The sequence below is a fragment of the Lissotriton vulgaris genome, chromosome 5 (assembly GCF_964263255.1).
Source record: "Lissotriton vulgaris chromosome 5, aLisVul1.2, whole genome shotgun sequence".
NCBI lineage: Eukaryota > Metazoa > Chordata > Amphibia > Caudata > Salamandridae > Lissotriton > Lissotriton vulgaris.
In genome coordinates this window covers 661,233,322-661,259,176 of record NC_141693.1, presented here as the reverse complement: position 1 = coordinate 661,259,176, position 25,855 = coordinate 661,233,322, and the positions used below count along the sequence as shown (strand labels likewise).

The 25,855-nt window shown below is 49.5% G+C and overlaps 1 protein-coding gene across 1 annotated transcript in view; it reads right to left on the bottom strand.

Moving 5' to 3' along the window:
- The window catches only part of LRMDA (leucine rich melanocyte differentiation associated), a 1,127,063-nt gene that overhangs the window by 1,057,593 nt on the left and 43,615 nt on the right, over positions 1–25,855 (bottom strand). The window contains exon 3 of the mRNA XM_086922091.1: positions 1,872–1,998. Within this exon, the coding sequence (XP_086778217.1) occupies positions 1,872–1,998 (127 nt within the window). The remainder of the gene's footprint in view (positions 1–1,871; positions 1,999–25,855) is intronic.

Below are 25,855 nucleotides of genomic sequence, written 5' to 3'. Positions count from 1 at the left end.
CATCCAGCCCGCGTGAGAGCCACCTAGATTCTCCCACCTACCCCAGGTCTGTCTGTCTGTCTTTTTCCTGTTAACAAAGATGGCCGCCTTGCTGTGACTCCTAAACAGACCTACTAAACTCAAATTAGAGATATGAAGCCTCCACGAGAGAGGCACAGCCGGACAAAAACTGTGACCAGGACCCTTCGCTCAGCTGATTTCATGGCCCAACATGCATGGCATAGCACAGCCCCATGGTCAGCCCTTGACAGAGTCCACGCTGCTTGCCATGCACAATAGAAACAATACCAACAGTGTAATAGGGAGCCTCATACCTACTGGAAACACAGCCTTAACAGAAGACATGCAGCTGGCACTGCCAAACCCGAGAGGTATGCCGCCTGCTAACCTGCCTGCTGAGCCTGAGAACAGTATGCAGTTAACATTGCCAACCTTGAGCTGCATACTTACTGATAGCATGCCTGCTGTGAACAGTATACACACTACTATCAGTGACAACCCTCAACCACACAACTGCACTATACACACTTCTAAACGTGCCAGCACTGATCAATGCAGCCAGTGCTAACACTGACAGCCCTGAATATATGCACTGGTAACAAACCCTTCCAGCCCTCAGTAGCGCACCCAGTGCCACCACTGCCTGCCGATACCAGCAGCCATTCAACCTGCAGACGCACAATACCACTTAGACAACCACCTGGAGACACTTGACCTCCAATTGGCCAAAGTAGGACATTTATCAATACAACAAGATAAGTAAACAGCTCCAATGAGACATACTTGCAGCCAGATATGAGGGGACACGGGTGTGCCTAAGCAGAGACAAAAGAAAGGCAACATGTGAGAGAGCAAAATATCCCAAGAGGACTTAACATGGAACAAGTCTGAAGAAATCAGAGCTGGTAAAAAGAAAGGACCTTTTCTTCTCTTGTCAACTTATAACCACTCTTATTTGCCACACCGCCTTTGCGAGTAGGGCCCAGAGCGGAGACTTTGCTGGCACATTCCACATAACAACATACCCTGGCCGTTTGCACCGTTGTATTCCGTTGGCTGCATAGGAAAGGGTGCACATCGAGATTCTTTCACATCTCTCCATTAAGGTGACACTTTGTCAGTGTGAAAATCAGCTTGTTCCCTTCCCTATTTAGTAAATTGGAAACATAGACCAATCCTATATTTACTTGTTAGCCTATTTAAAAACTAGTGACATGCATTGGCAAACTCGCTAAGCAGACCTGGCCTTAATGTATTACAATGTATGTAACCACAGACATTCACCAATGCTGTTTAAAAGTGTTGCATGCAGAAATGCAGTTTAGCACATTAAAGCCTACCACATTGGCTTTGCCAATGCTAGGACAAAAAGTAGCCGAAAAGGGTTGTTTTTGTCTGAATGTATACAGTGTGATTATAGGGTGTACTTTTCAGATGTAAAACAATTCCTCGTCCATTCTAAAGGATGCAGATTCAGATAGAATGAAAGCACTGCTAGGAAGGCAGAATGAGACACAATATCACCAATAGCCTAAAATGGGAGGGTAATAATCTTTTAGGTGGATCCAAAGCCCACTCTATGTGTTTTGTAAAGAAATAGTAACAATATGTCTTTCAGATCAGTGCACTGTCAAGACAGACCTAACAACGTACATCTCATGGACCAGAAGCACAAGTGGTGCCGCCTGATTTAGGTGGACATTCATACAGAGCTGACGGCCAACCATGAAGTTGCTTGCATTAGGAGATAGTGAAGGGATGAAGCTGGACAGGTGCAGGCCATTGCCTTAGTACATTGTTCGCTCCTCCACATGTGTGGCCAGAAATAGAATATGTTGCAGCCAGGCTCCAATCAGAGGAAGGCACCTTACCTCCACATCCGCAGGCTTCATCACTTTCATGAATGTTCCTCTTGCCACAGCTTCCTCTAGCTCCCTTTTGGTCACATGTCGGGTATCAAGGAACTTCAGGCTGGTCAACTTGTGCAAAACAAAAAACCTAGAAAAGAAGCAGAGGAAAGAATAAGTGAACCCTGCTCTTGGACAGGCAGCACTTGTGGGGCATGATGGACACATTAATGTGACGCCCTGGTAATGGTCTATCATGGACTCATGTAAAATACAAACATAGATAGCCGTTGTCTGAATTGAAACACTAGCTTTACATTGTGCAGGTCAGAAAAAACACAAGATACACATGTTTCTCACACACTTTGTATATTGTTGCTGCCCTGAGGAGCAAATGAAAAACGTGTCTGATGCGAATACGCCATCTAATCAATATCTCTGAGGACTCGGACCTAAGTATGAGGGTTTATATATGTTGAGTAAGCACCAAATCAAACTTTTTGCCAAATCAGTCTGAAAGAGTCTATCACAAAGGGGAACACTAGCCCCGAGATAGAATCGCTGTTCTCTATTCTATTTGTTAACAAGCGAAGGGCAAACATCCTCGGTGAAGAAGAATGGTGGGAAGGCATAACTAAATTGTAATAGGTGAACAAAGTAAAGAAACAAGACAGAAACTTCAGACAACTAACAAATAAAACAAGAATGCAATCATAGTTAAACACAACACAGAATACCCTCACGATAGCGAGGTTACCCCGTATTCTGTCGTATCATAACCCCCTATTATTGACAATAATTGTAGTGGGCTTAAAAGACAGGCTAAATCATGGACATTTGAAAGGGAACTCCTGACGGATATAGACTATATTACACACATGCACGCTTGGCTAAAGGGCTTCTGGGATATTAACAGAGGGAGTAATAATCCAGGAAATGATTGGGATACCTTTAAAGCCGGGGTGCGAGGTGAAACACTGAGTTTCAGCCTAGCCAAACAGAAAAAGGAGAAAGCCAAGGTAGATCGGGTAAACAGCGACCTGTTGAAAGCAGAGCACAGACTGAAACAGGCTATTACTGAGGGGCGGGAGTTGGAACAATATCTAATGGAGACCATGATGGCTAAAGCGGAAGCAGAAGAGAGTATAGCAATAAAATCAGCTAAGATTTACAATACTAAGAGAGAGCAATGCTATGAATACAGCGAAAGGGTAGGGCAGACACTCGCAACACGTACGAGACAGAGGATGGCAAAAGGTGAAATTAAAGAGATAAGAGACAGCGGGGGTAATATGGTTTCAGATAGGGAAGGTATCCTCGAGGTCTTTAGGGAGTTCTATAGCAAGCTTTATGAGGAGGAGCAGGACAGGGATCCTGCCGATATTCAGAGGTACCTGCAAGACCTACCAATTAAAACCCTACAGGAGATAGATAGGGACTCTCTCGAGACCTGCTTAGAGGCAGAAGAAATTAAGGAGGCTATGCTCAGCCTGCCTTCCGGTAAGGCTGCCGGGCCGGATTTGATACCCGGGGAATTTTACAAAGTGTTTTTTGCATCAATTATCTCAGAGCTAGTCAGGACACTTAGGGAGGCACAGGTCGGGCATTCTATACCAGCCAGCTAGGCAGGGGCAGATATTGTTGTAATCCTAAAAAAAAGGGAAACCCCCCGCAGAGCCCGGATCATACCGCTCGATTACACTGATTAATGCTCACCTAAAAATCTTCTCTAAAATATTAGCGAACAGACTTGCTAGGGTAATAGAGCAATTAGTAAGCATTAATCAGCATGGCTTTATTCCAAATAGAGGAACTACACTCCATGTTAGAAAAATGATCACGCTATTTGACGTAAAAGGGGCGGAGGAGAAACCTTTGGCAGCTATGTTACTAGATGCTGAAAAGGCCTTCGACCGCGTGGCGTGGGAATTTCTGTGGGCAGTGCTAAGGAAAGGATGAATCGGAGAAGGATTTATAAAATCGATACAATCATTGTATATAGGACCAACGGTGTAAGGGTGAATGCAAGCCGCACTACCCCATTTAGAATTACACGGGGCACTTTACATAGACCAATTAATTAAGAAATTGGAGCTAAATGATGGAATTAGGCCGCTAGATACTAAGATGGGACTGAATAAGGTACTAGCATACGCAGATGATATCGCGATTATCACACCCTCACCATCAGAGGCCATCAGTAAAATAGAACAGGAGGCGGAGCAATTTGGGCGGTTCGCTGGGTACGCACTAAATAAAACTAAGACACAAATTATAAAGAACATATACGCAACATGCACAGATTCACGGGTGATGGCTGAGGGGTTTACTTAGGAATAACAATCACTGCGGACCTGGCCAATTTAGTGGATTTAAACACTTCTCCTATCATTGCGAAAGCGAAGAAGGATTTGGATAGGGTACATAATCTGCACATGTCTATAGTTGGCAGGGTAAATTTTATCAAAATGAATCTCCTCCCGAAATTTCTATATATATTTAGAACTATACCTCTATTTTTTAACCCACTTTTGTTTAGTAGAATAGAGCTCATAATAAACCGGTTTATTTGGTCACAGGGTAAAACAAGAAGGGCACTAAAATGTATGGCATTACCAAGAGAGAGGGGATGTGGGCACTACCGGATCTGAGACTCTATTACTGGGCAGCAGTGCTGCAGAAAATAACGGGCGGGGCCGAGATGGAGGCAGAATTCTATACCGGCTCGTTAGAGATTTTCGGTTTGATTTTAGGCGAGGAGGCACAGAATGTGTTCCTGAGATATACTGAACCGAGCTACTTTAAGAGGACCAGATTCAAGACCCTGGAGGCAGCCTATAAGGTGTGGAAGGCGTTTAAAAAGAGCTTTGGACTGGGTAGATACCAGGCATATACTAGGTTAGGGAACGACCCCACATTATCCCCAGAGATCTTTGCTGATACTGTTTTCAAGGAATGGGGACGGTTGGGAGTGAAAAGAATGGGGGCTTTGATAGGCCCGCTAGGAGTGCGCCAAGTCTCAGAGATACAGAGAAAATTTGGGGTCAGTACAAGGACGTTTTTTATGTATTTACAGATAAGAAGCTTATTGGTTGGAAAGAGAGGAGGACCTCTAGGATTTGGAGACAATACAATATTACAAGTAATAGAAGGGGGACACGACTGCATGATAAAAAAAGTTCTATGCAGGGGGCGTGGCTTAGGGGCGAATGTGAACGGACGCGCCTTCAGAGAGCTCCGGTGCCCCGCTGCTTTCATAAGCCTCTACAGCGGAGTTTCGGGGGCTGAGACGAGACCCCCTACCTGCCGAGGGGTCACAGACACTGGTGTGGTCACCGGATGACCAGCGACGGACCTGGGTGCCAGATAGAGGACCTTGCAAGGCATCGGGCGCGACCTCCCTCGGCCCGCAATCTTGTCCCCTCCTGTGCGGGCAAAAGCGCTGCGCTTGGTGACACCAACGCGGAGGCGCCCTGGAGTTAGACAATGGCACCAGACTGCAGTGCGGAGACCCGGAGGGCAGCGCCTGAGAGCTGGTGAGCCCCGCGTCGCCCGAACAGCTGGAGGGCACCCCGGAGTCCCCCGGCGGGAGGAGTGACCGCACCGGAAGTCGCTGAGGCCCGGCCAGACACACGGGGCCAAGCCGCGGCTCCCCACGAGGCGCTGGGGCGCACTGGTCGCGGCGGGCAGACGGAGGAGCCAGCGGTCACGCGGGGAGCAGACCCGACGCTGAAGACCGAGAGGCGGCCTGGCGGATTGCACAGCTGAGCTTACCGGCTCGGAGCCCGCGGCTATTTGCCTGCTATATGCTGACCCTCCGGACTTGCCTGGGACCTGCAACGGCGCCTCCATCTTGCCGACCCCGGACCTGAGGCTGCGTGTGGCGCCCGGGCTCCTGCTTCGGCGGACTTCCCCTCCACAGCAGCGGAAAGGAGGTAACCGCTCGCCTGACGCCCTGACTGACCTGGAGGGCGAAGCTCCATGCAGGGGTTTTCTGCTGCGGCCTGAGATCGGCCCAACTTGCCTGACCTTAAGATGGCGGCGGCTCCTGGGGGACGCGGCGATCCCTGATCTTCGCGCTGACAGCCTCAACGCCTCAGCCCTGCCGTTCCCCACTTCGCCCAGCGCCTGGAGGGGAGCCCCTTGAGCGGCTGCGGTAGGTGAGCCCACCCCCCTCCCTGGGGTCACGAAGGAGGGAGCGAGTGGCGAGCGCGACGAGCAGTGACTGCCGCCTGCGGCTGGAGCGAGACTGGACGCCGGGGACACCTGTTGGGGGTGTCGACGGAGAGGGACTGCATCCGCTCCACGGCTTGGGGGCCCGGATCTTGGCGCGCCCGCCCGGGTGCATGCAAGTGAGACAACCCCCTGAAGCCAAGATCCTGTAGACTGACCGCGCAGCCCTGGGGAGGGCAGGGGGATACGAGAAGGGCTGAGGCCTCCACATTGGCTGCTGGCAGACCCCAGGGGGCGACACTTTGGGCCGGAGATTACCCGAGGAAGAGGGGGCAAGACGGACCAGGCAGTGGCGCCGAAGGGCACCTCGGTGGTCGCAATGTGGGGCAAGGCGGGAGCGACTGCTCCGGTCGAGGAGCAGCCGCGCACCGAGAACGACTCCCCGCCGGTGACGCAGGCCTTCATGTCCTCCTTCATGACAGACCTCAAGTCGGAAATTGGATCCCTACGCACAGAAGTGCACTCGTGCGTGAAAGAGATGCGTAAAGAGGTAACAGAGCTGGGGGACAGAGTCGACAGTCTCGAAAAAGTTATGGACACCCGCACGGAGGACCTCGAGCAATTGTGGCAGAAAGTGACAGCCTTGGAGGAACAAAACATACAGCTCCAGGTTAAGCAGGAGGACCTTGAAAATCGGGGTCGGCGCAACAATCTCCGCATCCGGGGCGTGCCACTCGACGAGGAAGGGACGGACATCATGGCTTACATCGCGCAGCTCCTGCACGAGGTGCGGGGTGACGAGGAGGCCTCTCCACCGCTGTTGGACCGCGCTCACCGGGTCTACGGAGCCGGAACTAGATCGGGGCTCCTACCAGACATCCTGACCCGTGTCCACTACTTCACGGAGAAAGAAGCCATCTTAAAGGCATCAAGGGAGAAGCCGGATCTCCGTTACCGGGGACACAAGATCCAGATCTTTCAAGACCTTGCCCCCAACACCCTGCACAGGAGGAAGGTCTTCCGCCCAGTGACAGAGAAGCTGCGCTCGCTCAACATCCCCTACCAGTGGGGGCACCCCTTTGCCCTCATATTCCGATGGAAAGACAAGCGGCGAGTTATCCGATCCTACCATGAGGCGGCACAGCTCCTTAAACTTTCGGAGTCACCGGCGCACAGCCCCTCCCACCCCAAGCAGCAAGAAAGGACCCCGGCTCGCCCGGAGTGGACCAGGGTGCCCGGACGGCGCTGAACACCACCAATGGACGAGCAATCCGCTTCACAGGCCAAGCAGGACATCATTGAGCACATCCGCTCCCTGGAAGACGATCGCGACAGCCAGGCGTCGCGGCCTCGCACCCGTGAGTTGCGCTGACAAAACTCTAGACCACTACTGTCAAGCCCCCCAGGATTGACCTTACGGAGTGTCTCCGCGGGGAGCCGTGGAAAGATGTTGGTCCCCCTGGGCCGAACGTGACGACGCATCCGGGCAGCCCTTGCCGCAGAGCTCTGACCACCGTCGTTGGATCCAGGTAGCCTTATGGATTTTACTTTGCTCTCCCCCCTCTTTGTACTGCACCAGATTCGCTTCCCCCGAAACTGTCCTGGGCAGCGGGGCAGGCGAGCTCCGAGGCTACAGGGATCTTTACCCTCAACACAACCCCCCCCCACTTTGTCCCATAGGAAGTGACATTCCTGCGACTATCCAAACCCTCGGGCAGAGGATGTCCGGAACGTGGGACACTACGCTAGGGCCCTGTTGGCCCGCTATGGTTCTTTACTCCTGTGGTTCTTTCTGTTCTTCCTTCCTGCCTACTCTTCCTACTTCTCTCCTGCGCTGTCCCTATGCTGTCCCCTCTTTTGCCTTTGGATGGGGTGGTGGTCCCGAGACCTCTGTGGGTGCGCACGCGATTTGTCAACAGTGGGTGTGGGGGAGGGTGACCGTCTCCTATCAGGCGGGGTGGAGGGCATCGGGTGGCAAGGCGACAACATCCCACCCAGTGCAATGACGACGAATGTCCCCAGGCCCCTCAAGATCGTGTCGCTCAATGTCAAGGGGCTGAATTCTCCCAACAAACGAAATCATGTATGGCGCTACCTCCTCCACCACTCCCCCGATATCATATTCCTGCAGGAGACGCATCTCCTGCGGGGAGACACTGGGCGCATGGCACATCCTAGATACCCCACACAATTCTGGGCATCGGCTGACACTAAAACGGCAGGGGTGGCAATCCTGTGTAGAACGGGCTGCAGGCAGGGACCCATCAAACCATACAAGAGCGATGATGGGCGCTTCATCCGGGCCACAGTGCAAATAGGGGGGGTACAGTTCACCCTGGGTAACGTATATGCACCCAACCAGTCGCAGGACAAATATCTCCAGTCGCTCCTGAGAGACCACTTCAAATCCGACGAGTCGCGCACAGTCTTGGGAGGAGATTTTAATCTAGTATGGGACCCGGACGTATATCGTGGGGAAAACGCGTACAGCGGTGCAGGCGCAATGCCCTCTGCGCTCAGAACACAAATCACAGACCTGGGACTGGTAGACGCGTGGCGTTACCACAACCCGGGGGTCCGAGACTATACCTTTTATTCTCACTCCCACCGAACCTACTCGCGCATCGATCACATCTTCATCTCTCTAGATCTTGCCCGGGACACATTGCAAGCAGCCATCTCAGATATTTCGCTGTCAGATCACGCGCACATGGAACTCACGCTGCAAGACCCCCGGGCATGCGGCCCTCGGGAGCGACGCTGGACCCTCCCGCCGGGTATCCTTCGAGACCCCGATGACGTGAACAGCATCCGTGAAGCCATAGACTCGTACTTCGCCGTTAATAATCGACCTGAGACGCCCCTCCCAGTAGTGTGGGATGCCTTCAAGGCCACTATACGGGGCCACATCACGTCACTAGCGATCGCAAGGAGACGAGAGGCCCACAAGCTAGAAACTAAGCTTACGGGCGAAATTAAACAGGCGGAGACGCGCGATAAGACTCGACCCTCTCTAGCGTCTAGAAGGGAGTTAGCCAACCTCAGGGGGCAATTGCGCATGCTACGCACCAACAAGGCGGAACACTCCCTGCTAACGCTGAAACAGAAATACGACGAGGGTGGGGATAAAGTGGGACACATACTGGCAAGACGGCTAAAAGCGAGAACGGCTAGAGCCCATATCGCCAAAATCCACTGCCAGGATGGTTCCACGGCTATCTCAAAGAGAGCAAAGCAGGACGCCTTTGTGACTTATTACACCTCCCTATATGCGGGAGCACTCACATCGCGGGAGGCGCGAACGGCTGTTCTCGACACCTACGAAGGACCTCGGTTGCTGCCGGCGAGTGCAGCGGAACTAGAGGAACCCATACTGGACGAGGAAATCTCGGCGGCCATTAAAGAACTCCCCACCGGGAAAACCCCAGGGCCAGATGGCCTCCTGTGAAAAATTAGTACAAGCTTGGTGAACATTATCTGCGCCATCTTGCCCCTTTTCGAGCCCATTCATGCGCGTAAGCGGCAGCCATTTTGAACACCATGGCCTCCCTGCCCCTCGCTGATAGCCAGCGCGTCTCTCTCTCTCTTAACCTCGCAAACATCCCCCCGCACGTTGACAACCCCCGCTCTCTCATGCCTTGGGTCATAAACCCCTCTTCAGTGCAGCTCCGCCACAGAACCCCATCCTGTTCCCAGCGCGACACCTCCCCTCATTCCTTTCATGGCCTCAGATCCTTTTGATACAAACCCCCTTTTCCTGTATCCCCGTTTGTCTTCCTTGTTCCCAGGCCGCCACCTGGCCTTGCGGATACTGTTTATTACCCCGTACAGTAGGAAGCTTCCCCTCCCCATCAAAAGACCCTCGAGCCGATCAAAGCCCCCACCCTATGAGATCCGATCAACCCCATGCATTCCGTGAATCGGCGGAATGCCCTGCTGTGCGACAACCATCACCTGTTGTGACCGGGGTGGGGAATCCAACTGTAAATGTATGTGGGAACGGGCCTGAAGGGGAGATTCCGAGGATGTCCTTTCAAATACTAAAGTGTTGCGAGAATGTGTTATGTGCAATAAAGGTCATAAAACCCTAGTATAAGAGGCCAGGCCTCAGAGATGTGGTTAGAGCACCTCGTGACGATACTTGCTGTCTGAATTGATGTGTTCTCCTCCGGAGAGAATAAAATCCTCGTTTCCTGCCTTCCAGTCTCCAGCGCCTGCTTCTTCATTGATTAATATTGGTGGGTCATAGAGGCGATACCGCCGGGCAACATAAAAAGGGTTTTTGGTTACCGGTTGTCTTTGGAACCCCTTTTTTACAATTGGCGTCCCAAACGTGGGGCCCATCAGCGACTCGTGGATCCAGTGGGAGAGGTCCTGACGACAGAGTGAACGACTGCAACGATCGGAAGGTACCCTGTCCGATAGACCCTCGTCTGACAGCCGATCATCCGAACTTCACTGGTTCCGAACAGACCTCTCTCGAGTGATCTGCGGTCCTGACTGGGAACCATCAGGAGTGCCACGAGAAGTACGGAGAGAAGAGGACGATCGGGCGCTGGATTCGGAAGACAAGAAACTGTCCATGAGGTCCGGGTAAGGTCGTGTAAACACGACGAATTGCGAAAGTGATAGATAATTGAAAGTGATCGATAATTGTTGAGAAAATACTAGTATTACTTTTTGTTAATTTATTGGAGATTCACTGTCTACAAACGGAGAAACAACAGGCTCTCCCTTTATAAACAGCGAAGGATAGGTACGCACCCGTCGGACCTATTTTTCTCCCCTACTGAACAATTGCCCCTTCCCCCCCCATTGATTAACTGTTATAGATTGTTTTCTGGAGATTCTCTGTCTGAAAACAGGGAAGATTAGGTCCCCTCTTTACAGATAGTGAAAGGGTAGGTGACGCGAACCTTAGCGAGCTTACTTATTCTCCCCATTGACCATATTGATTTTTTATTTTTGACCTAACATTGATTGATCGAAATTGATTCATGAGGTATTCACTACGTGCAAACAACGTAGAATAGAAATATTCTGTCTAGTCTTTGCACGCAGTGATAAGATAGGTAGTGCTGACTATTATCCCATTGTGATCCGTCATGCCTGTCTTCTCCCCACTGGTTAGTAGCCTGTTTAACCCGGACCGCTTATTAGAGATGAACCATCCGGCTCCGCTGGAAGGCACCCCTAATAAGGACATGTTCATGAAGCATGGACTGATCGCTATAGCCTATAGTGAGCTGTGGCATAAATATACGAAAAGGGATCGAGAAAGTCAGTGGCCACTGAGAGGATCCTTTGATCTTGACAAAATAGAAACGGTAGAAATAGCCCTTCGTAGGAATGAAACAACACCTATTATGCTCGATAGTCTCGGTATGTGGCGCAAAGAAGCCACCCGACGAAGGGAAGACGACGAATTTAGGAAAGGTGAAGGGCCAGCGATGGCGCAGTCCCGAGGAGTAGATATGAAAGGAGAACGGTGTAAAGGGGTGTGCCGACAAGTAACCCCGGAACACAACGACCCGAAGGTAATCCCCCGACACTGCGCACAGGACGAATAGATTTAAAACAGAACCAATGTGCTTTCTGTAAACGTCTCGGGCACTGGAAAGCCCAATGCCCGACTTTGCAGAGCATAGGTAAGAACGGAGGGTCGACAGAAAGGACAGACCGACAGAAAGGGAAAAGGCGCGAAATAAAAACCAATCAGACTAGTGCGGACAGGACAGATAGAACCACCCCGTTTGATTATGCTCGATGGCACAGATTTCGTCAGACCAATTTTAACGACATGTTAGAGTTTTGGGACTGATTGCTCTCTGTTGCTCCCCCACTCTGAAAACCAAACACAATTACAGATCAGTGTGAACAACCCCCATTAGAGAAAGGACTCAAGGAAGCCAAGCGTCTATTATATAACTTAGGATTTAATTACGGTAAGGAAAAACACACAACCAACAGTAAATAGAATAACTAGTAGAACTCTCAAAAAAGCAAACTTGACTAATAGGAAAAATACAAAACATGTTATGCTCACTCCGGAAGTCCTCGAAATGTAACAGTTCGATGGTCCCGCCCATCCGAAACACATAGCACGTGTGGGGCGGGGCCTGCCAGCAACCATGGGCCAAAAAGGAGATTGCTGGCGAGAAGGTCCTGGAGGCTCCACCAAGCAGGCAATGAAATGGTCTTCCCATACTGCCCTTCCAGGGATGGCGTCCCCCGGGCCGCGAGTAGGGAGGGGGCGGCTGCAAATGACCCCCTCCCTCGTATCTCCTGGTCCGGCCATCACGAATTCCTCCAGCGAACGGATGCAGGGTGGGCAGGGAGGAAGAGGCGACGCGGACGAGCCTCTTCCACCTCCACAGATAGGAGGCTTCCCTGCCCTGGTCCGGCGCCGATGTCCTCCAGCCGGGCGACGGCCTGGTATATTTCCGCAGCACAGGACATAAAATGCCCGTCTGGTATACTTCCATAGCACAGGACACACAATGTCCGACGGGCATATTGCGGAGCACCGGATGTACAGTGGTCCCCCAAGAGTCGGAATCAGGGGTGTAGGGTGGTCATCATGTGCGCCCCTGATTCCAAGGGGCAGCGTAGGGTGCGCCGGGAGAGGAAGGCGGCACGGACGAGCCTCTCTCACCTCCCCAGACGAAGGCTCCATTGCTGCACCCTGGCGCCCCGAACCAAAATGTCCTGCTCCAGCAGCATGATGCTCTGTCCTTCGCCATCACAAGAAGTTTCTTCCACTCCCGATGGATGCGACAAAGGTGGCTGCCACAGGGTCTCAAAATGGCGTCTGGGCCCTCAAAAGGCGGGTCTAGGCCGCTGGAGTAACTTTGTCCGAAATTGCAACTCGGGCATTTGCCCACCTGGGTGCAAGCCCCCACCATCGACAAACATCCCCTCGACTTTGAAGATTCTACCAAAGTCCCAAGAGCCCTCAGCCCCTTCAGGCTTCCGGAGGGGAACAGCTGCATTGATCACTAATGAAATAACCACGGCACAGCAACAAGATGGCGGTGCTTTCGTGTCTGCATCAGCTTCCGTCTGAACCACCCAGGAATATTATGGGCTAACGAACTCGAGTAAGTTCCGGCTGAGCATCAACGTGACCCGGTAAGAAAGACTCTACCCCCTCCCTCTCTTGATTGACGGTCCACACCACCAGCCCCTCTGTTAGCACAGTTTTCTTTTGAACTACCGAAAGGGATCCTGGTCCAACCGCCAATCGTCGAGGATATTTTTTTCCTCTGGTGCTACTTCCGGACTAAACCGGCCTCGCCCAAAATGGCGCCAGTATCAATGGAAACTAACGGACGCCTCGTGGTGTTCCTTAACTAATGAAACTTGATGTACTAAGATATATACGAACCATTGTGCACTCGAGGGGAAAGGGAGGAGGATTCACTTGGCGAACGTTTGAGAGGGGTTCCGTAAAAATGTTGATTTCAATGAACGATTTATTTTTTGATATTTATTGTAACTGGTACATAACGTCGCTTATGATGCACACCCATGGTTTACATCTAGGAAATACGATTCCTATGAGCTTGACTGTGTTTCCATTTATGAACTGGATTGCCCCTGATTCCCTCGTCACACAATGAAATATTTTTAGTTACTTGCAAATAATAAATTAGGCCTTTTTACATGTTCTTGTGTTATAAAATAACCCCCTACTGTATGTGCTTCCATCGATGACATGTCAGGCCAAATTATGATTGTGCTCTCACATTTTACATACTGAAGGATTATACAAATAAAGGTCTTAACAACTATGAATAAGCATCGCATACTTTTGTAAATGCGGGTATCGGTGGGAGGGTTTTTCTGCGCGCAACCGTTCTGCTCCTTTTTTTAAGGTTATCCGAGAAATGATTGTCCGGCCCCGGATTGATGATCGGATCCCAGGTATGATACGTTGCCTCCAAAATATGCGACTAAGCTCAGGGACTGACATATGAAGAAGGACCTCGACGTCTGAGAATGGGTAAAGTAAAGCGGCGTGATTGATGAAATGTTATAAAGATATGGTGGTCGAAGGTACTGAAGTACCGGGTTGAATGAAGAATTGATATGCCTTAGAACCTCACAGCTTTGGGAATGATTTAAGGATCCCGATGGCCAGATACATCTACAAAACCGGGTACCTCACGCTAGGCACCTCTGATTCCCTTTTAGCGTCCCCCTACACACGATCCTTCATGCCATCCTCGAACCCCCCCCCCATGAACCACCTATCACATTGCCCCCCCCCCCTTGACTGCAGAGACAAAGACCCTAAGGATTATATCCCGAAGAGATAAGTACGAGTATGCAGTAAGTAAAGGACTTTTCGTGCCCGTACATTTGATGTGTTCGAATGTTGTTCCCCCACCTCCCCCCTTTTTCCCTCCATTTCCCTCTGCAGATTACATTGGGGTCCCGATTAGGGTACCGTAAGGGATCTGGAGCCACGTCACGTCCGATGCATGAAAACGGACTACCGCTGCAAGACGACATAAAGGACGCCCTACCCAATGCACGACCTTTTTATACCAGATCTAATGCTCTTCTGTCCCAAAACTGCATGCTCTCTACATCCTAACATAGACCTGAAACGTCTAACGTTGGGTAACGCACTGAATAGCCCAAACAATACACGGTCATTCTCCATGTCCCATGTGTACTGTTTGGCCTATTGTCTCTCTCTCTCTCTCTCTCTTTCTCTCTCTCTCTCTCTCTCACTCTTTCACCCCTCCACACTTTCCCTCTTCCTAGCGACTGGCACCTAATTGACGAACCTGGTGCACCTCCTGATTGGCCCCAAATACCATAAGTATTTGCACAAATTTGTCCAAAGTAAAATTGTATCGGTACCACGTTACTACCTCTCCTTTTCTGCTAAATATGGATGAAATTTAAATTGACCAAAAGGAAAGGGACAGGTAAGACGACTGAGGTTCCCTAAATTTGACCCACAGCCAGGGAACCATTTGTCAGTGGCTTCTATGATAAAATATGTCTGTGGTAATGCGACCATCCCCATTCCAAATTGCCTCTACACCCCGAACAGTAAGAAATGATCGAGACACCTCCGTCATCCCAAAATACCCCCAGTTTGGTGTCAGCTGCCCTGAACGAGAGCCTGAAAAACGCCACCTGCTCTAATTTCACTGTGTCCCTAATTGTTTTCCATAAGATCCCTCCTTCCCCGAGGATAAGTTCAATAATTACCGCAAACCACCCCCCGAGTTTTTGTAGTAACCAGGTTGCGAGGATTTATATAGAAAGTTAGAAAGATGTGTGCAAAGTTGAAAATTAGATCGAAAAATCGAAAGAACTTGTTGCAGTAAGCCTTGTTGTAAATAAGATGTTTTTATGTAATGCAGACTTGTTTAGCCTATGTTCACCCCTCAGAAGGATGCTCATCAGACTGTGGTGAATAGCACGTTGCACTTTTTGTAAAATACAAGGCCCTGAAGGCCAGCCTAGCCTTGCAAGACTCGTACTAGGGAAATGGGCCTCTACCAGAAGAACTGACATCTACTATAATAGACGTATGCAATAAATGAGTACCAGACCTCGTACCTATTACAAATGAACGTAATAACCATCAAAGCGCCAAAGAATTAGCCAGCAAAAGGAAGTTGTAAGGAATCCAGCAAACCCATCATCAATTGTTTATACGTTAACCGCAAGAATCCCCAATGTAGCGAGTGCTTACCCCAGTTGCTTGGTGTTGGGAGAGAAATAGATTTATGTAATTACCTTCTTCTGCAATATCTCTAAAGACTGTCTTTTCAAAACTCATTTAAGGGTATCACTGTCGGAGGAGAAAGAGACCGGATGTGGGAGCACGCGGCCTGACTGCGGATTGTGGAACATCAGCGACGGAGGCCGAGGCGAGACCACAGCAGTAAGGAGACGCAGGACGGGGCACTGTTTCAGACAAAGCTAAGGAAAGGGCTGACCTGAAGCCCCTGCTCTATGATCAACGTGTGCCAAAAAGTCCCCGCTCTCTGAACATGGTTACGGACCCGCCTGTCGCAAACTCTCCGTCCCCCTGATCTGTTCCCGACCTGGCCTTGCTCCATCCCCCCTCCTCCGACCTACCATAAGGACCGTTCACACCCGCACCTTTCCACCGGAACTCCCAAGTTCCTCCAGATCCTACTGAGCTACCCAGAGAAGAGTACTCCCTGCGTCAGAAGGGAGGGAGCTCCGACTAAGTAGACCACGAACTATGTTAATCTTAGAACGGTGACCTAGAACTCCACCAAGGGTCGCCTCTAAAGAAAAGATGAACGAAGTATGCGGTTCTACCCGCTGCTGAACGCCTTGAAGATGATAGAAGCGACTGGAAATGCTCACCACACAGATTCAAGAAACAAACAGATCTCACAATTCAGGAACAATCGCATTTTTTATTGCAAATCTATGCTCTGCGTTACAAAAGAAGGTGCACCTGCTCCAAAACCGTAGCGCATTTCTCCTGTGGGGTCTGGCGAAACAAAACAAAATGTACCCCTGCCCGCAGACCTCCAAAGACTCAATCCACATGAACATTTCTGTTGATAGGTAACCCAGGTGCTCAACAGTGCCAACAGAAGACGGCATAGACACTGAAAACTCTGATTTTTATTTTTTATTATATCTCATTTCTCTCCCAATCATCATTGGACTGACTATGCTCCCGCCGAGTACAAAAAAAAAAAGAAAAAAAAGGACTTACTTATATGATAACTTACCAGCTCCTATTTCGAATGACTATAAGTACCTATGATCTGTACCCAACGCCCTCACTACATAATTCTAGTCTGATATTGCATTACGATGATTTTTCCTACAACCAACTTAACAATGAACCCGTTTACTAGATGATGAGATTTTTCAATGTGATGTTTATAATATGATGTATATGCACAGTTCCTTTGCCTAAGTCCCCTCTCCCTTACTTATGACCGCTACAATAGGTATAGATAGGAAATAGGCCAGCAAGATGTCTTGGAAATGTTAAAGGGAGGACTGTGAAAAATTAGTACAAGCTTGGTGAACATTATCTGCGCCATCTTGCCCCTTTTCGAGCCCATTCATGCGCGTAAGCGGCAGCCATTTTGAACACCATGGCCTCCCTGCCCCTCGCTGATAGCCAGCGCGTCTCTCTCTCTCTTAACCTCGCAAACATCCCCCCGCACGTTGACAACCCCCGCTCTCTCATGCCTTGGGTCATAAACCCCTCTTCAGCGCAGCTCCGCCACAGAACCCCATCCTGTTCCCAGCGCGACACCTCCCCTCATTCCTTTCATGGCCTCAGATCCTTTTGATACAAACCCCCTTTTCCTGTATCCCCGTTTGTCTTCCTTGTTCCCAGGCCGCCACCTAGCCTTGCGGATACTGTTTATTACCCCGTACAGTAGGAAGCTTCCCCTCCCCATCAAAAGACCCTCGAGCCGATCAAAGCCCCCACCCTATGAGATCCGATCAACCCCATGCATTCCGTGAATCGGCGGAATGCCCTGCTGTGCGACAACCATCACCTGTTGTGACCGGGGTGGGGAATCCAACTGTAAATGTATGTGGGAACGGGCCTGAAGGGGAGATTCCGAGGATGTCCTTTCAAATACTAAAGTGTTGCGAGAATGTGTTATGTGCAATAAAGGTCATAAAACCCTAGTATAAGAGGCCAGGCCTCAGAGATGTGGTTAGAGCACCTCGTGACGATACTTGCTGTCTGAATTGATGTGTTCTCCTCCGGAGAGAATAAAATCCTCGTTTCCTGCCTTCCAGTCTCCAGCGCCTGCTTCTTCATTGATTAATATTGGTGGGTCATAGAGGCGATACCGCCGGGCAACATAAAAAGGGTTTTTGGTTACCGGTTGTCTTTGGAACCCCTTTTTTACACTCCCACTGATCTTCTACCAAATATTTCAAACCCAGCTCCGCCCCTACCTACTTCGGCTCTATCATTCTTTCTCCGCCGAGTCGGGTCCGTCAACCGACATGGGAATGGCGGAGATCGCGCTGATCCCAAAACCTGGGAAAGACCCTGCGCTTTGTGCCTCCTACAGGCCTATTGCCCTCCTAAACACCGACTTGAAGATTTACACTAAGATACTGGCCAGGCGATTAGATCCCTACATGCCGGAGCTCATAGACCTGGACCAGGTGGGCTTCATCAGGGACCGACAGGGAGCTGATAACGTCCGCCGACTGGCACACCTGGTAGGCAAGGTGCGACATTGGAGCATCCCGGCCTGCCTTCTCTCGCTTGATGCGGAGAAGGCCTTTGACCGGGTGAACTGGACCTTCCTGAGGGAAGTACTCCAGAAGCTTGGTCTAGGTCCCAGAATGATAACCAGCATTATGGCCCCGTACCTTGGGCCGCAGGCCAGGGTCAGAGTGAACGGCCAACTGACGCCGCCGCTGCGGATACACAGAGGTACGAGGCAGGGATGCCCGCTTTCACCACTCTTGTTCGCCCTTGCGGTGGAACCACTGGCGGCAATGATACGACACGACCAGAGAATACACGGCATAGCCCGCGGGGGGAGAGTAAACAAGGTGGCGCTATTTGCGGATGATTTGATCCTCACGCTAACACGCCCTTGCGAATCCCTCCCGGCGCTTCACGAGGTTCTGTGTCTGTACGAGCAGGCGACAGGCCTCAAAATAAACCATACCAAGTCCTGGGCGCTCAACCTCACTATCCCAGACGATGAGGTCCCATTCCTGAAAGAGGCGGTACCATATCAGTGGGCGGAGGACCGCATCAAATATCTGGGCCTCACGCTGACCTCCCGCCTGGAATCCTGGTCCTCGGTCAACTGGACGGAGTGTCGAAAAGCGGTGCTAGAGGACCTCCGGAGGTGGAGACCTCTGATGATCTCCTGGCTGGGGCGCCTCAACGCGGTTAAAATGTCGATATTACCAAAAATCCTATACGTCTTTCAGTGCCTGCCCACTCCGATCCCGCTCCACTCCATCCGGAGCCTTTAGCGGGAGATCACCTCCTTCATTTGGGGCGGGAAGCGCCCCCGGTTCTCGCAGAAAATACTCATGGACCCGAGGGACAGGGGCGGTCTGGCATGCCCCAACTTGGTTCACTATTACTGGGCGGCGCACCTACGCTTTGTAGTGGAATGGGGTGCACGCGCAAGTGACAAGCACTGGTTCCACACGGACCGGGCGGTCACAGGGCGCACTATATGGGACCTGCCGTGGCTCCCACGGGCAGCGCGCTCCAGGAGTGCGTATATAGCGACCCCCACAAAAACGGTCCTGGACATCTGGGATACCATTGCTGTGTCTAGAGGCCTCACAACGTTCCCGTCCCCGCACACGCCGATAGCGGGACACTCACTCTTCCCACCAGCGCACCGAACTCGGGCGTTTGATAAGTGGACGCAGGGAGACTGCAGAGTCATTGGGGACCTCTTCCTCGGGGGCTCACCCAAGACCTGGGAGGAATGCAAAGAAGAATTCGGGCTCCCACAGTCGGCTGATTTTCAACACTCCCAGTTACGCCACTGGACCGCGAGCGGCAAGGTATACCAGGCAGCCACCAGGCCCTTTACGCCCTTTGAGAAATTGGCACGCTCTCTCGGGGGGCTGAAGAGACTCATTTCTCAAATATATTGCATCCTACAACACCCTACGTCACCTCCCGCACATCCATACCAGAAACAATGGCAACGGGCGACGGGTGTAGACATTGAGCCCTCCCAGTGGAGCAGGCTATGGCGTGATATACCTAGCATCTATCGCAGTGGCCCGCAACAGGAAAATGCATATAAATTACTCACCCAATGGTACTACACCCCGTTGCGACTTAGTAAAATGTTCCCTAGGGCCTCGCCGCTGTGCTGGAGATGTGGCTCTGTGACTGGTGATTTTGTGCATATATGGTGGGCGTGCCCGACTCTGACGATCTTTTGGAAGGAGGTACTTAGCCACATCAAAGGGGTGCTGGGTTTCCCCATTCCTGAAGAAGTGCCCACAATCCTACTAGGCATACACCCTAGCACACTCAAGGCGCTTACTCGCAGCGATTGGACACTCACACTACACATGCTAGGCGCGGCTAAGCAACTTATAGCTCTGTACTGGAAACGACCTGTAGCACCGCCCATAGCCTCCTGGTTCGTACGCCTGTGGCAGGTGCTGGCGCTAGAGCTACTCACGGCAAGATTGCAGGCAAGAGACACACGCTTTACAGCAGTTTGGAAACCCCTAGTGCGATATATGTGCTCTATGCAGTACGCGCGATACATGCCCCCTAGATATCGTACACTGCGCCTTAAGGAGGACGCCATTATCCCTGCGGACCCTACTAGACTGCGTCGCTGAACGTCATGCACAACATGATATCCAGCACTGTTGCGCAAGCCCTTCCGCTCCACCCCTAAGTGCGCCATCCACAGCCACCGTTCCCTCTCCTTTCTCTCCTCCCTGCCCTCAGACTTCCTTACTCCGACTATTTCTTCTTTTCCTCCTTGCCGCTCTGGCCTTCGTCTTGCTTTGAGACGGTTATGCCCCGTTGGGCTGTTTCTCGCAGTTGGGCTAGTTGCCTGCTACCTACTTCCCGAGCATAGCGGGCGCACGCCGCCGTGTGAGGCGCTTCTGGACTGCTACCCCTAAAGCCACGCGGCCGGCTCTACCGAGAGAGTTGTAGGCATGGCGCTGTGTTAAAGCTCCGAGCCGACTCCAGTCAATAAGCAAATGCAGGACTCATTCTAAACGCGGCCGGCCTCACTAAGAGGTTGTAGGCTTAACGCTGTGTTCCTGAAAATAAATATGGCCTATTTGGGCCTGACACAAAAAAAAAAGTTCTATGCAGAACTTATAGCACACAGGGGAGATGACTTGGGTAAATTTGAAGCAAAATGGATGGATGCGCTAGGGATTACGGAGGGGATCTTTGAGAAGTCATTGCAGATGGGACAGGAGGTTCTCCGCTCTGCTTCATTGCAAGCCCAGCACTATAAGACCTTGTACAAGCTATACTATACCCCAGCCAGAATTGCACCGTGGGGGGGCACACAAGGGATAAAATGCCCAAGATGTGACAGCCAGGAGGGAGACATAGTTCACATGTTTGGGGAATGCCCCAACCTGGTTCCTTTGATAAAAGAAATTGAAGGGTTTTTAGATAGATCGCTGAATTGTTAGTTAACGATGACACCCGAAGTAATATTAATGGGATTGGACGGGACTGGAGAGCAATCACAGTTGGAGAACTTTCTGTTTGTAGCCATGGCAGTATTTCGTCTATACATAGCTTCAGCATGGCTAGACAAGCTCCCCCCCACTATGCAGCAATGGTTGGCCAGGATTTTATATATATACAACATGGAAAAAGCGTTATATGCCAGAAAAGGGAAGAAGGGCAGATCCCTTGGTCTGAAGATCTGGAAACCAATAACAGATTGGAAGAATAGGGTGGCAGGAAACATAGAACTGCCATAGGGTCTCAAGGTGGTGTGTAATGTAAATCAGGAATATTATTCAAGCTGTATGCATGGGGTTATGTTTAGATGTTCGCCCTTCACTGGGTTTTTACCAGCTGTTTTGACTGATGCTCTAGCTTACTCAGTATAATTTGCCAGGCTGAATTATTGTAACTTGAGATATAGTAATGTCGTGGAAAAAACGAAACTTGATTGTATTTGTTTGCTTTTTTTCATGTCATGTGCAGGGGGGGAGGGGGGGGCGATTTAGGGGAATAAACGTTGTAAAAAAAATTTGAATAAAAATATTAAAACAAAAAAAATAAACACAACACAGAGAATAATATCCTATCTCTGTAATAAAGTATGTTCCCATTCTAATACATAAAGCAGGGAATTTTGTGATGCAGTTCAGATTACGTCTGAAGGTAAATGGATTGACGGTACCATTCACAATGGCTGGGTTGGACAACTGAACACCTGGGCGAGATGGATGGATCGTGTGCCACAATAGCACACGAGCTTGAAGGAAGAGCTCATCTAATCAGGTGCAGCTGGATTACAGGGCACCAAAACAAGTCAGCAATTTAGTGATGTGAGACCAATGGTACATAATCACATTCATTATCGAGAGAGAGGTGTGGTACACCAGCCAGAAAGGCTGAAACTGGAACATAGGGCTCACAGTTTGATCCCCCCAGCAGCTCAGCATCATGTAACTCTGGGCAATAGCTCACTTAATCTCCAGATAGCTCCCAGTGCCTTGAAAACCTTAAGGGGGTGATATGTTTGCGCTTTACAAATAGGAATTTATTATCAGTGGTGTAGCTACGGGGGCTGTCGGCCCCGGGTGGCACTAGTTTTGGGGGCAGACTACCGTCTCAAGCGGCAATAGCAACACCGCTGCTTAATGCGTTTGCCGCAGGGGCAGCAAACAGAGAATTCTCTCGCCAGCACCCCCTCCCGCTCTTCACTGCGGCCGCCGCGGGGAGGCAAATTCAGGGACCTCCACTGGGGGCCAGGGGCCTAGATATGTCACTGTTTATTATTAATTATTGGCGAGATGTTTGGCGAGATGTTTTCCCCTCTGGAGTCTAAGTGCTCTGTCTTCAGCACTTGTCATTCTATTTGACTGGGAACAAAATTTTAAAATGTTCCTAGTAAATGGCTCCTTGTCACCTGGTAATATTGTGCCAATGGTGATGGGCAAAAAATGCCCTATGAACAGGGCCACTGGGATTGTGCAATTTTGCGGCTCCTGCATTTGCTGTATAATTATGGATTTGTCTCATGTACCACATATTCTATCATCTGCTACATAATCTGCAAATGTTAACAAAAACACTATTCTTTCTTGCTGAAATGGATCATAAGTGTAAGAAAATACCTCCTTTTGCATGATCACCCTAAAAGTTTGAACTGAAGCTGCTGTTTTTTCGACTCAGAGATTGCACTGGAAACTGCCAACCAAGCGCTAGTGCCAGCGTTCTTACCCATAAAATATATATGTGCACCTGAGTGACCACAAATTAGCATAAACTAACTTACTTATAAGTCCCTAGTATATGGTACAGAGTGTACCTAGGGCCTGTAAGTCAAGTGTCGATCGTTCACTGAAGGACTTATTTTGTCACCATGTGTGACAAAGGAAAGCATGACTCACAGGCTACCATTGCAGACTGGCACAGTGGTTTTAAACTGCTGCCTCAACGTTGCCATTCAAGCCCTTGGCAAAGTCCAAACCTTCCTTTTTAATATTTGTAAGACACCTCTAATGAACGGCCACCATGCCCTATAGGCAAGGTGCATTATTTTCCTGACAGTAGAAACATTATATTGTCGTTTTTACTGTAGAAAGGCTAGTCTCCCCATTGGCAAGTATGGAGTTATATGCTGACAACTCAGCAGTGCCAACTTTCAGATGGGACTACTAAATCTAACACTTCAATGTATCCAAAAAATAGTTGTTTTAAACCCAACTTGTTGCCCAAATTGACCTAATGTAAATATTTTACAAACAGCAGCTTTAGAAAGTTGCCACCTTGTTGCCCAAGTTTTTCAGCAAAAGTTTTCTGTTGCAAATAGTTGCTTTACTGGAGAGAGAGTGGTGCCCTCATGGGTGAGAATGGCTGTCAGGAACAGAAACAAAAGCCCTTCAGAGAGGAGAGGTGTGACCTACTCTTGGCAAGATAATCAGAGTAGGTGTGAGCCCAAAAGGCAAGGGTTGTTGGAATGAAAAACATTTTGGTCGACTTCCCTTTGTATTGTATGATTTAAGTTAGCATTTGCAGCACCATTTTGTATTATCCGCCATTTTGAGCAATGATCGTAATTAACTTCTGTCTCACTTCGTTTCTGCCTCACCGAAAAGCAGCTGCCAATGTGTCCTCTGTACGTGTATTTCTTCAAGGTTGAGTTCTGCTGTGCTAATGAATAGACTGTTCATATTATTGTATACCTTTCTGTCTAGATAGGCCTGCTCCCAGAGCTCAGAGCAGTGAGGGCAGGCAGAGTAACCTTGAATGCAAGGTAATTTGTGCCCAGTCCCAGGATTGTAATTCATCTTTCTGTATCTCCTTTGTTCACCAGCTACCAGACTGGAAAGTTCTCGTCTGGGCGAGTCGTTAGGGGTATTGGAAATGTACTTTATGCCTTATCATGTTGTCTAAGGTCAGACCCTCTGCAGCAATCCAAGGAGGCTGGTCAGACTGGACTCCGCTCAAGTGTATGACTAATAAATCACTAAATCACTTTAGTTTGTATTCTCTACTGTCTGGCCGACTCTTCATTTGTTTGGAAGGCTGAGAGGTGGTCGCGAGTGACCCGAGCTACCCTAATCGGGTCACTTCCTACAGGGCAATATTAGTCACACTAGAGAATGGCTGCTATTTTGTTTAGGCAGGCAGGCTGGTATCTTGGCCAGGAAGGGAAACCCTGTGTCAAACCAGAGGAGGAATGTAGCCCCAAGGTAATCATGCCTATGGGTTTGGCTAGGGGGCTCCATACACCGAGAGAAGGGTCTGGCCGTGTTGGAAGTGGGCAAAATAATACACTCTAGCATAGCTAGATGCCACACTTCACAGTATATAGTCACCAGATGGGAGGGAACCCAGTAGCCCATTGGCTAGTTAGGCACCACCACCCCCTAAGCTTGTAGCGGGATTAAAAGTGTTTCTGTAAAATCACATAGAATATCAGTGATTGAAGTCGTGGCCTAAAATGGGTAAATGAACATGAGGTATAACTGTAACAAGATAATTTGTTAATATGTCGATGTCTTCTGTGAAATCTGTACTATACATACATTTTTTTAATGTGTAATAAAAAAAGCAAAAGTAATTGTTATGCTTTTAGTTTTTTTCCTCTGGTGCTCTTTGGAAAAATAAATTGTCAGAGTGGCACCTTTCTGTAATCCATGCCTCTACTAGGGAAAAACTCTGTTTAGTTCTGGAAAGGGTCAGAAGGAAAGGGGTTTGTTATGGCCAGGTATACATCATGATGGATGCAATCTTTGGGAGCTCCCACTGCTAAATTTATGGTCTGCGGGCAAGGGTTAGAAGGAACGGCCATCTACACTCGACGATTGTGGCCATAGACTTGGCAGGTAGTTTTATTTATTTTATTTATTTATTTATGCAATTTTATATAGCGCGAACTTTACCCGAAGGTGTCAGAGCGCTTTACATAGGACCCAGTTTCAAACATAAGGACTGACGGTACAAAACGAATTTGCACATTTTTGACTTACATAAGAACCAGTTGAAAACATACGGACTTAGGATTACATGCGTTATAAAAAGGTACAAACAGAAAAAAATTGCAAATGTACAAGAGATAAAGTCACACAAGGAGGAGATACAAATGGATATATTCTAGCCAAATACTAGTGAAATCTCTATCTACTTAGGGAGGGGATACACATGGATATACTCTAAGAGTCACATAGAAATGGTAGAGAGCAGAGCGGACTCCTGCATAAACTAGTGATTAGAGTTATCTCTATATACATAGGGAAGGGGTAAGACTGGATATACTCTAAGAGTCACATAGGAATGGAAGAGAGCACAACGGTCTACTGCATATACTAGTGATTAGAGTTATCTCTATATACATAGGGAGGGGACACACCTGGATATACTCTAAGAGTCACATAGCAATGGAAGAGAGCACAACGGTCTACTGCTTATACTAGTGATTAGAGTTATCTCTATATACATAGGGAGGGGATACACATGGATATACTCTAAAGGTCACATCTACTGTATATACTAGTGATTAGAGTTATCTCTATATACATAGGGAGGGGATAAGACTGGTTTTAAAGTCACATCACCAAGGGAGGGACAGAGAAGGGCAGGAAAGTGAGACAAACCAGAGAGGGAAGCAGATAGT